The sequence below is a fragment of the Pseudorca crassidens genome, chromosome 2, assembly GCF_039906515.1.
Source record: "Pseudorca crassidens isolate mPseCra1 chromosome 2, mPseCra1.hap1, whole genome shotgun sequence".
NCBI lineage: Eukaryota > Metazoa > Chordata > Mammalia > Artiodactyla > Delphinidae > Pseudorca > Pseudorca crassidens.
The window spans coordinates 87,700,740-87,716,810 of NC_090297.1; the positions used below are offsets into that span (position 1 = coordinate 87,700,740).

General features: G+C 34.0%; 1 protein-coding gene across 4 annotated transcripts in view; it reads left to right on the forward strand.

The window, feature by feature from the left end:
- Positions 1–16,071, forward strand: part of AGL (amylo-alpha-1, 6-glucosidase, 4-alpha-glucanotransferase) — a 79,404-nt gene that overhangs the window by 16,545 nt on the left and 46,788 nt on the right. For all 4 annotated transcript variants that reach the window (XM_067727008.1, XM_067727009.1, XM_067727006.1 and 1 more), the window contains exons 6-17: positions 4,827–5,008; positions 5,173–5,284; positions 8,339–8,462; positions 8,806–8,908; positions 9,004–9,101; positions 9,746–9,885; positions 10,932–11,119; positions 12,873–12,996; positions 13,586–13,749; positions 14,029–14,130; positions 14,243–14,398; positions 14,492–14,642. In XM_067727008.1, the coding sequence (XP_067583109.1) occupies positions 4,827–5,008; positions 5,173–5,284; positions 8,339–8,462; positions 8,806–8,908; positions 9,004–9,101; positions 9,746–9,885; positions 10,932–11,119; positions 12,873–12,996; positions 13,586–13,749; positions 14,029–14,130; positions 14,243–14,398; positions 14,492–14,642 (1,644 nt within the window). The remainder of the gene's footprint in view (positions 1–4,826; positions 5,009–5,172; positions 5,285–8,338; positions 8,463–8,805; positions 8,909–9,003; positions 9,102–9,745; positions 9,886–10,931; positions 11,120–12,872; positions 12,997–13,585; positions 13,750–14,028; positions 14,131–14,242; positions 14,399–14,491; positions 14,643–16,071) is intronic.

The following is a 16,071-nucleotide window of genomic DNA, read 5'->3' on the forward strand; positions in this document are numbered from 1 at the left end:
CACTATGTTATGGAAACTATTCTAGGCAAGAGCAGATGAGAGGCCTGGGGCTCCCTTCCTCTGCCCAGCCCCCACTCAGAGAGAGAAAGTTCTACTTCATGCATGGCAGGTCAAGAATACTGGACCCTTGCTCCAGCTTGCTTGTGGGGTCAGGGTTCCACACCTGGAGGGGAAAGCCAAGAAAAGCAGAGGCTCCTACCCCTGCCACCACTGGTGGAGCAGTGACACAGATGTTCTGCCCCCGGGAAGAGATGTGCAGTAAGAACAGAGTAAGAATGGAACTGACTTTATTTGGTACATAGCGTGGGAAAGTTCAAGCCTGTGAGCACTGTTGAAAACAATGGAGACTTCGGTGGTAAACAATCCAAAGGAGGCTGGTATCTTCATGAGAGCAACATGCTAAACCATAGGCCAGCTACTGGTCTAACAGAGAGAACCAGGGAAAGAGGCAGCTAACAAGAGCCTTCTTGGGGTCAGAACAAGCCTCAAAGACAGGCCTCAAAGACTACCCATGCCAAGGGACCCAAATTTAATTGGATCATATTGCAGTGCAATTTATGCTCCAGAATATTATCAAAAATAATAGCACAGTCAGCCTGAGTAACAGCTCAGGAGAGAAATAGCTGAGTGTGATACCAACAGAAGCAGACAGCTTAACAGATTTCAGGGAAAAAGACACTTAAGAGAGCCCTGCTAAAAACCACCATCACCCCAGGCTGACTACCCATGGCCAAGGCTGCACCCTCTGAGTCGCAACATCAGAGTCTGCACACTGTGGGAGAAATAGACTTCCCTAAAATAATCCAGACAAGTCACAAACCAGCAACCAAAAAGACCTGGAGGGGATGGGATCAGTATCCAGAATTGCTGCAACATACTATCTAAATCACCAATACTCAACAAAAAATTGAGACATGTAAAGAAACAGCAAGGTGTGGCCCTTACGCAAGAAAAAAACAGGCAACAGAAATCACCTTTGAGAAGTCCTAGATGTCATACTTGAAATAGACTTTAAAGCAAGTATTATAAATGTATTTAAAGAATCGAAGGAAACCAAATTAAAGCAGTAAAAGAAGATGTTACGATGATAGCCCATCAAAGAGGGAATATCATAAATAGATAGAAATTTTTAAAAAGAGCCAAATGAGAATTCTGGAGTTGAAAAGTAAATAACCAAAATGAGAAATTTCACTAGAGCTGTTCAGCAGCATGTTTGAGTGAACAGTGACTATGCAATCTAAAGAACAGAGAAAAAGGATAAAAATGAACAGAGTTTCAGTGAAATGTGGGACATGGAAACACCAGAAGGAGAGGAAAGAATGGAAAAAAATACTTGAAGAAATAATGGCTGAAAACCTCCCAACCTCCAACATTAATTTACACATCCTAAAACTCAGGGACCTCCAGATAACATAAACAAAAGAGAGCTACACTCAGACACATCATAGTAAAAATTTTGAAAGCCAAAGATTTAGGGAATCTTGAAAGTAATGTCTTGAAAGGCAGAGATTATCAGAGTCAATTAAAAAATAAATAAATAAAACAAGATCCAAATATATGCTGTCTACATGCCACACACTTTAAATTCAAAGATACAGGTAGGTTGACAGTAAAAGGATGGAAAAAGATAAACCTGAACTAGTTAGTTTAGGAGTTCCCTCTCTGACTGCTGCAGAGATGTCTCAGCCTTGGGCATACACAAGGTCTTCCAGACTGCCAGAGGTGAATGGGATTTCTTTTTAAGGCTGGCTTCCTAGAAGTCACCCTAGGTCAGAGTGTACTTCGTTGTTCACTCGGTGTGCCTGCCTCTCCCAGAATGAAACTAACCCCAGACTGGGAGGTAAGGGGAGAGGGCATCTCCCATCTTGGCCACACCTGCCTGGAGTAGAGCACTGGGGTAGAGCTTCCATAACACATGGTTGGTCGGGTGGGATAAGGGAGCAGGTTGTGGTTCAAGTGCCACAGACTCTTGCTATTCTTACTAAGAATTAGTAGGTTTTCTTGAATAAATGTTTCTCCATGTGCCAGATGCCCTTAGGACAATTTCCAGAGTCTTTCTTTACTGTGCTACTCTGGAAGTCCATCTTTCATTTTTAATTTTGATATGTATTAAGACATAGTTTGGAGTTTAACTCCTCTTTCATATAGAATGAGAAAAAATACTTTTATTACCTAATGTTTAGAATTCTTTCATTTTACACTTGATTTTGTTTCATAAAATTGAGATAAGAAACAAAGTTTCAGGATTTTACCATGTAAAAAGTTGGGGTTGCCTTAGTATTTTAATAAACGAAAATCCAAATTGGATATAATTATCATGACATTTTTCTCTTATATAATCTTGAATTTCAATGACTATGGTGATAAATCTTGGGAAAACTATCTTGATTCAAATTTGGAGAATTATCAATTTAACTTTTATTACAACATCTGTGCTTCTTATGTATTTTGTCTATTAAATAAATACTAAGTAAATCAATGACTTACTAAATGATTTATCATATACGTGAAACTAAAAATAATAATGATTTTAAAACTCTGTAAGGATTGTAGTGGTTCTCAGCTGAGTGAACAAGGCATGACCACATTCATCTCAGCCATAGAGCAAAATGGTTAGACTGCAGATTCTGAAGAGACTTGCCCAGTTCTTTTTCTGGCTGTGTGACTTTTGCTGAGGTACCTATCTCAGGCTCTCATCTGTCAAATGAACATAATAGTATGTCCTATATCATTTGGAAGGGCATGAGGGTTAATAAATTAATGCACTTAACAGTTCCTGGCATATGGTAGGTATTGAAAAATTGTTACTACTTTCAGGTACATTAACCACTCCTGAGCATGAATTTACAGGGCATTAGTCCATTTTAAAGATGAAGCAAAATGTGTCTAGCTTTTATTTGTTTATTAATAAATTAAAACAAATTACCTCCAATGTTGTGAACACTTGAAATACCTTGCAAAACTCCTGATTCTGATTCTGAACTTACTGCTACAAATGGGTAATAAGATACAAGCTATACCCTTGTTATTTGAGTGTATTTTTTTTAGCAGTTTCTCAGCCTCACTTGTATCAGTTTTATCGAAACAATATATCTTATTAACCTTTCAAGATTAGCTATACAAAGAGGTTGCCTATGAGAGAACTGAGTTTTCTTCCATCAGGATTGTCTAAGCAAAATTAAAAACAAAAACAAACAAACAAAAAAACCCTTTCTAGAATGAAGGCTCCATGAGCACCTGAACCTTGCTCCCTTATTTGCTACAGAATATCTAGCTCCCAGAACAGTGCCTGGGATATATGACACTTTCAGTGTAGATATATGTGGACCTATGAATGGATTTTGAGTTAACAAGCTGTCCCCAGGCAGTGCTATCATCACATGCTTGGGTAGATGTGCCTGGGCCTCAGCTGGAGTCTGGGCCAGTTTGAGAGATGTACTGAGAAGAGTGGGTGTGAGGAAAGAGAAGGACTAAAATGTAGCAAACCTCCCTCCAGGGTTTAGGGGAGATGAGAAGGAAAAGAGAGGGCACAAAAGAGAGAAGCAAAAATTTAAGGCAACCAAGATAACGACATCTTTTGAAAATCAAGGAAGAGGTCTTTTGTAAATCACGGAAGGACTAATCAGTAATGACAAATGTAGAGCTTGAAAGTGATGAAAATGAGAAAGTAACACTAAATTTCATGATTAGGAGGCTGGAGTAATCTCGGTGGAGCGCTGGCTGTAGAAGCAGACTGTAGTGGGAGAAGGAATGAGAGTGTGGGGAGAAAGTGGAAGCAGTAGATACAGGTTGGATTTTCAAGATGTTTGGTCTCGATACTAATAGACCCTACAGAACTTAGAGAAATAACTGCATTTAGATAAGTTGTGTGTTTGTATTCTTAGCTTTGGGGAGATACAAGCATATTTAAAGATCTAGAGGAAGGAATCTCACCTCCCTCTCCCACTCAAAAAAAAAAAAAAAAACCCACAGGAATACATGATATGTAGGAGAAAAAGATATAAATGACATTTTGCATTCTAAGGATAGGTAAGAGAGAGAACCTAGAGCTTAGGTGGGGCCGAAGGAGGGCCCTGTCACTCAGGAGACCAGAAGTAAAAAGGAGAAGCTCCTGGGAAAAGTAAATGTCAGGGAACTCTTCTGCCCTAGAACCTAACAGCCAGACACTGAAAAGCCCAAACCAGAATTGAAGATACAGGTAACTTTCTGCTTTAATGAGGCCAGAGAACTTGAAGTCAGGGCAAAAGCCCAGTCTGCCTTAAAGGAAAAGATGTCCTTTAGGTTTAGAAGGAGGATTCCAAAATAAGTTCACCCAAGGAGCATCAAAAGAGGCCAAGGGGGCTTCCTTGGTGGCACAGTGTTTGAGAGTCCACCTGCCGATGCAGGGAACATGGGTTCATGCCCAGGTCTGGGAAGATCCCACATGCCGCAGAGCGGTTGGGCCCGTGAGCCATGGCCGCTGGGTCTGCGTGTCTGGAGCCTGTGCTCTGCAATGGGAGAGGCCACAACAGTGAGAGGCCCGCGTACCGCAAAAAAAAAAAAAAAAAAAAAAAAAAGAGGCCAAGGACAAGACACTTCTTAACTCCCACTGCAATAGTAAACAATTTATACAATGGAAAACTCTTACAACAGGAAAGAAAAATATATGGTGAAATAGATGATAGGATACCACAACCAAAAAATTGTTTTATACTACAATATCGTTATAAAATATTGATATCTAATATATAAGAAAATGAGTGATAGATGTTGATATTTTATTTTACCTTTAAACTTAACTTCAGTTTAATTACATGATATTCCTTTATGTTTCCTTTTTCTTTAAGCTACTAAAAGTAAATGGCTCCAGGAACATCCAGAAAGTGCATATAACCTTGTGAATTCCCCACACTTAAAACCTGCCTGGGTCTTAGACAGAGCACTTTGGCATTTATCCTGTGACGTTGCAGAAGGGAAATACAAAGAAAGAGGAGTAGCTGCTTTGATTGAAAATGATCATCAAATGAATGTCAGTATGTATAGAGGAATACCACACTAAAACAATAGCAGAATTTCTAAAGTGTAAAGTAAATGTGTGGTTGAAAATCATTTAGAACCTGTCTTTTAATATGCTAAATAATGTTTAGTAAAAAGATTTTAAATGTGTATATTTTAACTATTGATATTTTCCAGTGCATTCGAAAAATAATTTGGGAGGATATTTTCCCAAAGATCCATCTCTGGGAATTTTTCCAAGTGGATGTTGACAAAGCAGTTGAGCAATTTAGAGGACTTCTTACACAAGGTACAGGATATACACTAGAATGTTTCTATCGATTTTAAGAAATCTAGTATTGCTCTTGAAGCGATAACTCTTCTCTTGGTTAACACATTATTAAATCTGTTATTATTATATGATATTTGTATTGTTTTTGATGCTCTAAAACTATGATTCTGGAAGCTATCTTAGAGTTAGCAGAGATATCTAAAGGGCATGTCATAATACATACTTATTTCCCTCGGGGACTGTTTCTTACACTGTTTCCTTAGCACAATGCTCAGAATACCGTAGAGCTCAATATGTATTTGTTAAATGCATGAATGGCAGGTAAGTAGAGCAGAGTATTTCAGCTGCCAAAGACTCAAAACAGTCTTTGAAACTGAGAGATGTATGTCCTCTGTTGGCCAACATAGGAATCTTAACTGAGGTAGAGGGGCTTCTAGCTGATGGCGCCTACCATTAAGGCTACCTAACCACTAGTGAGACTGACTCAGGTACTAGCCAGTAGCAAAGATAAAGAAACAGATCTCCCTGACAAAGTAGGATAGAAAAAAACATGCTGAAAGAGAAATTAGGGTTTTTCGGAGGCAAATTAGAAAAATTATAAAGAATGTATCTTCAATTAGTATAGGACAGCCTAACAGCAAGGATCTTTGATGGCTAGAAATCCTCTTCCTCATCCAGAAACTAGAGCTTGCGTAGGGCCCAGAAATACTGCCTTCAAAGTAGAAATCAGTATGACCTGAGGCCCAGGAAGCTTAGGGTCAGATTTACTCTCTCAACTTTCACAATTGTGTAACATCTTAATACATGAATTTTTTATATTAACTTTCCTTCATGTTTTATTTTACTGAAGATCTCCCCTTCCCTCTGATGTTTATAAGCTGTATTATTTATTTGCAATAATGTGCAAAAATATAATAAATGGAATGTGTGAGTTCCTCTCCCCCAAAACCTACTTACTAGAAGGAACTATCAATTAATAGTTTCTTGTGTTTCTTTTCAGACTCTTTTTGAAAGAAATTCCAATTTTATCTAATTATATATCTATACATTATATTTGTAAGTTTTATATTTATATCTATTTTATACACACACAAATAAAACTATAGCATATGGATTGTTTAACAACTTGTTATTTTAGTTGACAGCATGATCTTATTACAGCTAATTATTTCTTTTAACCTCTAGACAGAATACACTGTTTTAAAGTACTTGAATTTCTTTAGCCTTTTAGATAGACTATTTGCAGTTCATTTCTCATTCATTCAATACGTATTTATTGAATCAACTGTTATGTGAAAGGCGCTCTTCCAGGCGTGGGGATTCAATGGTGAACATAGTAGCAAGCCCTTGCCCTAGGAGAATTTATATTCTTATAAGCAGTACTATAGAAAATATATCCTTGTACATGTTATCTTTACTTGCTATGTGAGTAAATCTGTAGGACAAATTGTTAGACATAGAATTCATGGGTCAAAGGGTATACAGATTTCATGATAAATTTATGATAGATATTGTCAAATTGCTTTTCAACACAAGTTGTACCAGTTTACATTATCACTAACTATACCATCGCCAATGTTAGATACCATTAATCTTTATAATCTTTGTCAATAAGGGAAAATATTCATTATTTTAATTTACATTTGCCTATTAGTGAAATATCTTTTCACATGTTAATTAGCCATTTATAGTTCTTCCATTAATTCCCTATTAATGTTCTTTCCCTATTTTTCTACTGGGTTGTTTGTCTTTTTCATATTGACTTATTATTCTTTGTGATTCCTTATTATAGTGGCCTCAAATATATCCTCCTAGTATGCTGTTGATCTTTTAACTCTTGTTTATGGTAGTTTTTCCCCCAGTGTAACCAAATTTGTTAATCTTTTCTTTTATGGCTTCTGATTTCACATTGTGCCTAGACCTTCAAACAGCAATCTATGTTTTCTTCTGATAATCTTATTTATATTTTACTTTTAAATATTTAGTATACCTGGAATTTATATAAAGAAGATATTTAACTTTATTCTTATTTTTAAAAATGATATTGAGTTGATAATCCATCCTTTTATACTGATTTGGGGTACCACCATGATACTTCATAATGTATAATCATACACTAAATACACATGGACCTGTTAGCTGTGCTATTCCAGTGATCTGTCTTTTCGTCTACCAGTACTAAAGACTTTTATAATGTACACTGATTGTGTAGCTTTTTCTCTTTTTTAAACACTTCTGGAATTTTTCATGTATGTTACTCATCTGGATTAACCTCAGAAAATACATATTAAAATCTATTTAATTTTTATCTTTGTTTGGGCCTTTATAAGCCATTTATAAGCCATTGCAAAATCTTTTTAGAATAAGCCAGGTATTAATTAATATAAAATCAAACCCAGTGGAGGCAATCCTGTACCAATACCTGATTTATTAGGAACAAGTTCCAGAAGAAGAGTGAAAATTCCCCCCACAAAAGGTTTATTTACTTTTTTCATTTTTTATTATTATGTAAGAATATGCTTGTTGATGAAAAGGAAAACAGTATGAAAACAAACCTGTGTGCTTCTTTCAGAGAAAGTTAGGTTGTTAATATGACTTACTTTTTAGAATAGAAAGCAATCTTTGAGGAAAAAAAAGTCCTAATGTTAATGTATTTGGTAGCACCTGTGAAGAAAATTTGTACCATCAACATCCTTAATGCCCTAAAGAATATATAGAATAACTGAATGCCAACTGAGGTAGAAAGATGGGACTGAGGTTGAACTGGTAGGAATTGCTGTGTTTTTCTTTTATAGTGTTTTTGGGTTTTTTTTTCCTCAGTCAGTCTCTCTCTCTCTCTCTCTCTCTCTCTCTGTCTGTCTTTCCTTCCGTGTGTGTGTGTGTGTGTGTGTGTGTGTGTGTGTGTTAGATGGTGTGCAGGAGGATGGACAGGGAGGTAGGAAGGATGCTTATGAAATAAACATATGTTTTATTTTCCAAGAAAAAACTATAAACTAAAAATTTGAAATCAGTAACAGTTATAATCTCCTTATGCATAGCTGCATTTAAGATATAATATTTTCTTTCTTTCAGGAAATAGGAAAACAACAAAGCCTGATCCAAAACAACACCTTAAGATTATTCAGGATCCTGAATACAGACGACTTGGCTGTACTGTAGATATGAACGTTGCACTAGCAACTTTCATACCACATGAGTATGTTTTATATTTTACTACATATTAAAGAGTACTATTACTTGTAAACCTTTATGGATAGTATTATTTTCATGCTATTGTTAAAAGCCTGAATATAAAATGAAAAAAAGTAATTCACCATAATTCTACTACTTCAAACGCATGACATTTCCCCTCTTGTCTGTGTGCTGGTCCATGTTCCTATACATAAATGTAAAAATGTATACAGTTGGAAAACTTCTTCAGCCATAATTAAGATCCTGATGAATATATTTAAAGTTTCTATGACCATTATTAGAAAATTTTTAAATGTAGAATTTGTAAAACCATTAAATAATGTTTGTATTGCTTTATCTGTTTCAAGTAATGGGCCAGCCGCAATTAACGAATGCTGCAGTTCGTTCCAGAAGAGAATTGAGGAATTAAATTCAGAGAAGCATCAACTCGTGAACTATCATCAGGAACAGGTTTTACCTACTTCTTTTGAACTGCTGTTTTTCTTTGAGTGTTAATACTGTTTCTTGTTGTTGTCATTGATGTAATATAATTTCATGTTTTCTAGGCAGTTAATTGCCTTTTGGGAAATGTGTTTTATGAACGACTGGCTGGCCATGGTCCTAAACTAGGACCTGTCACTAGAAAACATCCTTTGGTTACCAGGTATTCCATTTTTGTTTTCTTCTCATTAAAGGTTAAAAATTGAAAATTGTATTAAACTCTTCAAATTAACCTAAATGTTTCCTTTAATGTGTGACTCAGTACATTTCTTAAATTGAAATAGAAGTTTTGATCTGGTAACTAAGCTTAATATTAATTAATTTTGTTAGGCACATCTTTAGTTAGAGAAACTATCATTATTATGAACCAATTTATAATCATTTACATTCATGTTTCTGGAGGACTGCATACTTACTAATAAATTCAACGTTAATCAAATTAAGCAAGCATTTAGTTCCTTATACTTTAAGTAATACACAACATAGATTAGGCAACTGAAGTGTAGTAAAAACCTTTGCAAAATAATGTCAATTCCTCAGTGATTTTCTTAGTAATTTTATGAGATTTTTAAAGTTATTATTTAGAATGTTAATCAGATATGCTATTTCTCAAATCCTACTAGGTTTACTCAAAATGTCTACTGACGATTTTTTTACCTATATTGCAGTTTATTTCCCATAAATGGTGTCAAACTAATCTTTTCTATTCTATTCACTAGGGAAGAAGTTTAATTTTAATAGTGCTAATTCACATTCTCTCCAAGGAGTTTCTCTGTATGGATTTCATACTTGATTGTATCTCCCTAGATATTTTACTTTCCCCTTTGAAGAAATGCCCCTCTCCACAGAAGAATCTATGATTCATGTCCCAAATAAAGCTTGTTTTCTGATGGCACATAATGGATGGGTAATGGGAGATGATCCCCTTCGAAACTTTGCTGAACCAGGTATATCATTTTTGTTAACTTCTCTATGGATAGGGAAATAAAAGTTCACGGCAAGCTCAAAATATAAATTGTTTATTGATTTTTCCCCCCACTATGCTAGTGTTTTTAAAACTATTTCATTACAGATGCCAGAGGTGCATACAGTTTGAGAGAGAAGAGAAGGGATTGACAGGATGGGATTCACCTTCTTCTTTTCCCTCCTTTCCCTTTCTACCCCTTATCTCCTCAAACAGAATAGCTTTTATATATCTATTTTATATTGTGGTTCTGCCTAAGTGTTTATTTGGGCAACAATTTATTGCGTTTTTAAAAGACATTTGAAACCTCTATTATTACAACTATTTACTATAAGAGATATTTTCACTCATTAGCCAGAGGAGTATTTAAGGTATTTGAATGGCAGTTAAACTAGAAACCAGTTGTTTTTAGATTCCCTCTCACTTAATACTAGCATCTTATTTTTCTACAGCTATTTCATTGCCAGGAAGAATTTTGCAGGGGACCTATCAATATATTTATTTTTTAACATTTTAGAATTAGAAGCCTGTTTTAATGACATTAAATTTAATTCAGAAATCTCATTTTTTTTAAAAAAAAAGAGTGTAGCTTTGGATTTAAGTATCTCTGCCCTCTCCTTTCTAACCATTCTAAATGAAAAAAGACATTCTGCTCTACACCGTGGATTTAATGTAACCTATAGCCAAAAATTGGTAGCAAGGTGGAGATGGAGCTTTAAATGTTTTTGGTAGAACTGTAGCTTTAAAGGCCTACTACTATTGTTTTTCTTCAAGAAGTAACTTAAATTTTTGCCATTAAGCACACATTTTTAGAAGAGACAATAAGGTACAATTTTAGCAAAATAGATATGAGATCCAAATTACTATTAACTTTAAAAAATTTTATCCCATGCTATTTTAGATGTAATTTAAACCTATATATGGTTTGTGTTAGAAATAGTAAATGTGTTTTAAAAACAAGTTTTTCCTTGAAGTAAATGTTTTCATTTTGTTTCTCAAACCATTGAAAGCAAGCTCCTTTATTAACAGGTTCAGATGTTTATCTAAGGAGAGAACTTATTTGCTGGGGAGACAGTGTTAAATTACGCTATGGGAAAAAACCAGAGGACTGTCCTTATCTCTGGGCACACATGAAAAAATACACTGAAATAACTGCGACTTATTTCCAGGGAGTCCGTCTTGATAACTGTCACTCAACACCTCTTCATGTAGCCGAGGTACAGAAAAACAATTCATCTACATTAAGAAAAGAAATTCAGTATTCTCTCCTAGCTTTCCTTAAATAGAGTATACAAATATATGTTTCCTTTTGCTAGTTGGATACCAACATTGATTTGGTGGTAGTATTTAACACTTGCATAATTTGCATAGTTCTGACAATTTTTTGATGCAGCTGTTATGGAGTACTGGGCTATAAAATGTTTGAGTTAATATTTTTATTTTAAGTTAGGGAAGTACATTATATTGTCTCTGATAATACACAACCATATTGCTGTATATATATTATTAAAATATTCATATTTTAATATTAATATTTTAACAGAATTAATCTTATTAATATTTTAATATATAAATATTAATTTGTCTTATTCTTGTTATTTTTAGGTTGCTTTCAATACATTAGTAGCCACTGTGAAGTTGAATAGCTTATTTCATATTATAATGATTATTTAAACCCTAACATTACAGCATATTGAAACTATTTTAGCCTCATTGATTCAATTTTTATTAATTGTTTATAAAAATGTAAATGTAAACATAAAAGTTTTCTATTCCTCTTTGGGTTTTTTACAGTAACTTAAGCAATGCCAACACTTACAGCATTATCTTTTACCTTTTGCAGCTTTGTAAACACTTCAAATTTTCATTCTGTTTATAAGATCTTTGATAGTTTTCTAGTCACAAGTTAGTGTTCTTTGGAAATGTGTGCTTATCTGAAAAACATCTATTTCTATACTTTTAAAGCAGTATTATGATGTATATGTTTCAAGTCCTGTGAGGAGAAACTGATTTGATTTGGAAGAATTTAATGAACATTAGTTAAGGTGGTAGACGTTTTTTAGCTTCAAAAAATGGCAGAGGATTTTTTGTGTGTGCCTTTATAGCAACATCAAAAAAAATACACTTTTAAGATTGTTATAACATTATGGCAAAAGTTAGAATATTAAAATTTAATTTGCTTAATTTTAAGTTACATAATCCTCTAGGACCTTATTTGATAGAATTTCAAGTATTTTATTAGTCTTTGTGTAAATGTTATGTTAAAAAAAAACTTTTTGGAACTGATCTTATTTCTGATTAAGAGTTTTGGGGAAAAAAAAAAAAAAAGAGTTTTGGGGAATTCCCTGGTGGTCCAGTAGTTAGGACTCAGTGCTTTCACTGCAATGGCCCCAGTTCAGTCCCTGGTCAGGGAACTAAGATACTGCAAGCTGCAAAGCATGGCCAAAAAAAAAAAGTTTATTATCATCTGTAGGAAAAACTGGCTTCAGTCTGGTCAGACCTAATCTTTGCAATAGCTAAATGATTCACCAGTAGGGAATTTATCATGAATAGCTTAGTCAAGTGCCTGGAAATTAATGGTCTGATTAGAGGTATTAAAAACAAACATAAAACGGGGGGAAATCCTAGCAGAACTGCAGTGTTATGGTTTACATTTTTTAATGTGACACTAACATTTTTCTTCTTTCTTTTTTCCTCCCCCTTGTGTCCCTATATCTGCAAAATCTAATCTTCCTTTTTAACTGTTATATTGTCTTTATAAATTCTCTTGTTTCCTGTGTGTATTGGTCTGTTTTATGTTTTCTTACGTATGCACAATTACTTTATTTGGAAATTCATCTTGGATTTCCATTTTGTCTTGCTACATGATATTTTCCTTTGTCAAATCCATGCCTAATCTTGCCTCCTCTCCTTCCCCTGCACCATCTTGCTTTTCTCTTTCTGTTACATTTGTAACTGTGCTTTTTGCAGTACATGTTGGATGCTGCTAGGAAATTGCAACCCAATTTATATGTAGTAGCTGAACTGTTCACAGGAAGTGAAGACCTGGACAATATCTTTGTTACTAGACTGGGCATTAGTTCCTTAATAAGAGGTAGGCTTATTGAAAGTGTTTTTCCCATCTAAAGCTTTAGTTTTTGTTTAAGTAGATTAAAAGGCATTTAATAGCTTTATATACAGCATTTAATAATGTTCAACATAGTTACTGTTCTTTTAAATATTCTACTCAGAATTTCCTAGTATAACTTAGTCTGTTTTCATCAGTAAAAATTTCCACTTTGGGGTAAAATATCTCATTTTAACTTGAAAGAGCAGTGGAATGAACTGATGATTCATGAACAAAACCATTTTTTTGGTTGTTGAAAATATACAAATCTGTTTTTCATCTCCTACCTGCCTATGTGATATAATCTTTAGATTTTTCTTCATAGATTTTATATAACCAACATCCTAATAAACAACATATATTCCCTTTGACCTGCATGAACCATTTCTCTGGTTAAGTTACAGAGAAGACTTTTTTGTCATTTAAACTAATGGACATTTGTTTAAATGTTTAAAGCTGTTTTATTTTTTATAATATTTATGTGGTCTTTTTTTGAAAATCAGTCATGATACGAAATCTAATCTCTTCTTGGACATTGATAATGAAGATTGTTAAAATATTCTGTAATGCCTTGCAGAGGCAATGAGTGCGTATGACAGTCATGAAGAGGGCAGATTAGTTTACCGATATGGAGGAGAACCTGTTGGATCCTTCGTTCAGCCCTGTTTGAGGCCTTTAATGCCAGCTATTGCACATGCCCTGTTTATGGATGTTACCCATGATAATAAGTGTCCTATTGTGGTAAGTATCTAACGTGTTTCTTGTATTTACTGATTTTGCTGAATGTTTTGATATTTAGTTCCCTGCTATTTAGTGGTAGTAATATCCACAAAACTTCAAAATAGTGCCTTAGTGATTGTGATACAAAGGTTTTTGAGCGTTTTGTTATTTGTTATCTTATCAAATGTATTTATGCACTTATTCTTTTACTTCATTATGCTATAGGATGGCACTTTGCATTTGAAAGAAAATAAACTTTTGGGTTTTTGTTTGTTTGTTTGTTTTTTTATTGTTTTCTAGCATAGGTCAGCATATGATGCTCTCCCAAGTTCCACGATTGTTTCTATGGCATGTTGTGCTAGTGGAAGTACTAAGGGCTATGACGAATTAGTGCCTCATCAGGTTTGTTTGTGTTGTTTTTTAAAATCTACAAGGCAGAAAACTTTGATCATTTTTACCAAAAGTTCTCATTGTAATTAAAACGTACACATGGCTAAGTTGTAATTTTGTTCAGATTTCAGTAGTTTCTGAAGAACGGTTTTACACTAAGTGGAATCCTGCAGCATCACCATCCAATTTCGGTGAAGTTAATTTCCAAAGTGGCATCATTGCAGCCAGGTGTGCCATCAATAAACTTCACCAAGAGCTTGGAGCCAAGGGTTTTATTCAGGCAAGAAACTAAATTTTCTAGGTTTCTTTCTTAAGGTTCAATTTTAGAGTCTTCCCAATTTGAGCACTAATGTGTTTTCTCTTTGTTTCTCAGGTGTATGTGGATCAAGTTGATGAAGACATAGTGGCAGTAACAAGACACTCACCTAGTATCCATCAATCAGTTGTATCTGTGTCTAGAACTGCTTTCAGGAATCCCAAGACTTCATTTTACAGGAAGGAAGTGCCTCAAATGTGCATCCCTGGTAATGGGATCTAAAAAGTGTTATTGTGATTATATTGTTAAATTGTTAATAATAATAATAATAAATATTATTAAATTGTTACATATCGTATATATTGTAACACAGTGCAAGTGTAGATGTAGTTGAGAAAAAGCATTAGAAATTTTTGATAGCTTATATTTTTACTACATGGAACAAAACCTGAAAATACTCTCAAATGTTAACATTTTTTGAGTTGTGAAGTGATTTTGTTTTCATCCTAATACATTCCCTTATCTCCTAATTTGTATAAAATGAACATGTATTTCTTCTATACCCAGGAAAATATATATGTATGTTCATGTGTTTGTATATATGTATATACATATATTCATATGTGTGTCCAAGTGTTTTTATGTATGTGTATACACACATTTACATATATAAACCAAAATGGAAAATAGTTTAATATTTAAGGCTCTTTATAATCCATCCTCACCTACCTTCCTGGCCCTGTGTCACTCCACTATTTCAACCAAATAGATATTTTCACTGTTCCCCAAGTAGTCTTACTTACACTTATTTATGAATTCTTTACATCTTTCAAGGACTAAAGTTTCACCTCCTTTGAGAATCTTTCTCTAAGTATTCAGTGAACTCTCTCTCCTCTGAACATAAAGTAATTATATTCTCTCTATATCACTCTGACACTTAGTTATAAAATACATCCTTGAGATATATCCTTAGTATTGCTTGATTTTTTTCTAGACATGTGTATTTCATTTCCTTCCTTATTATTATATATAATATATTATGGCATAACATGCTCCTGTGCATACAGCAGCTGTCCAAGTCTGTTGATTAATTGAGTGAATGAAGATTCTCATAAAAATCATCATATTCTATATTGGTTGCTAGTTGCTAAATATTCATAACTCCCATTTTTAGAAATTATCAACTTGAATAGTTTCAGAGTCAAATGTTTATTACTTTTTTTGACTAGTCACATGTTTATATTCAGTAATCTTATTTGGTTGTTGCTAATATACATACATAGTTTTACATGGCTGCACTCAGTGTATACAGTAGTTTCTCAGGGGTTTTTTTTTTTTTTTGTCAGTGATCATCCTTAAAACATTTTCCACTTTATCAGTCCACAAAATTGTGATTTTCATTATGTTAAATATTTCATATTTTATTATGTTAGTATTCCATTTTTAATATTTTGGGGTATGTTTAGCAGTGTTCTTTAAGATTTGAATATACACTAGGAATAATTCTTTTTCTTTTGAACAATTTTCTTAGTATATATTTCCAGAAGTAGATTTCTGGATCAAAAAGTCTTTCATTGTCAGATTAATGGTTCAAATTATTTAAATAATTTAAATAATAATGTTGCAGTTTTATATATCCTTTGGTCCAGCAATTCTATTCCCAGGTATATATCTGAGAAACTCTTCTGCATTTCCAT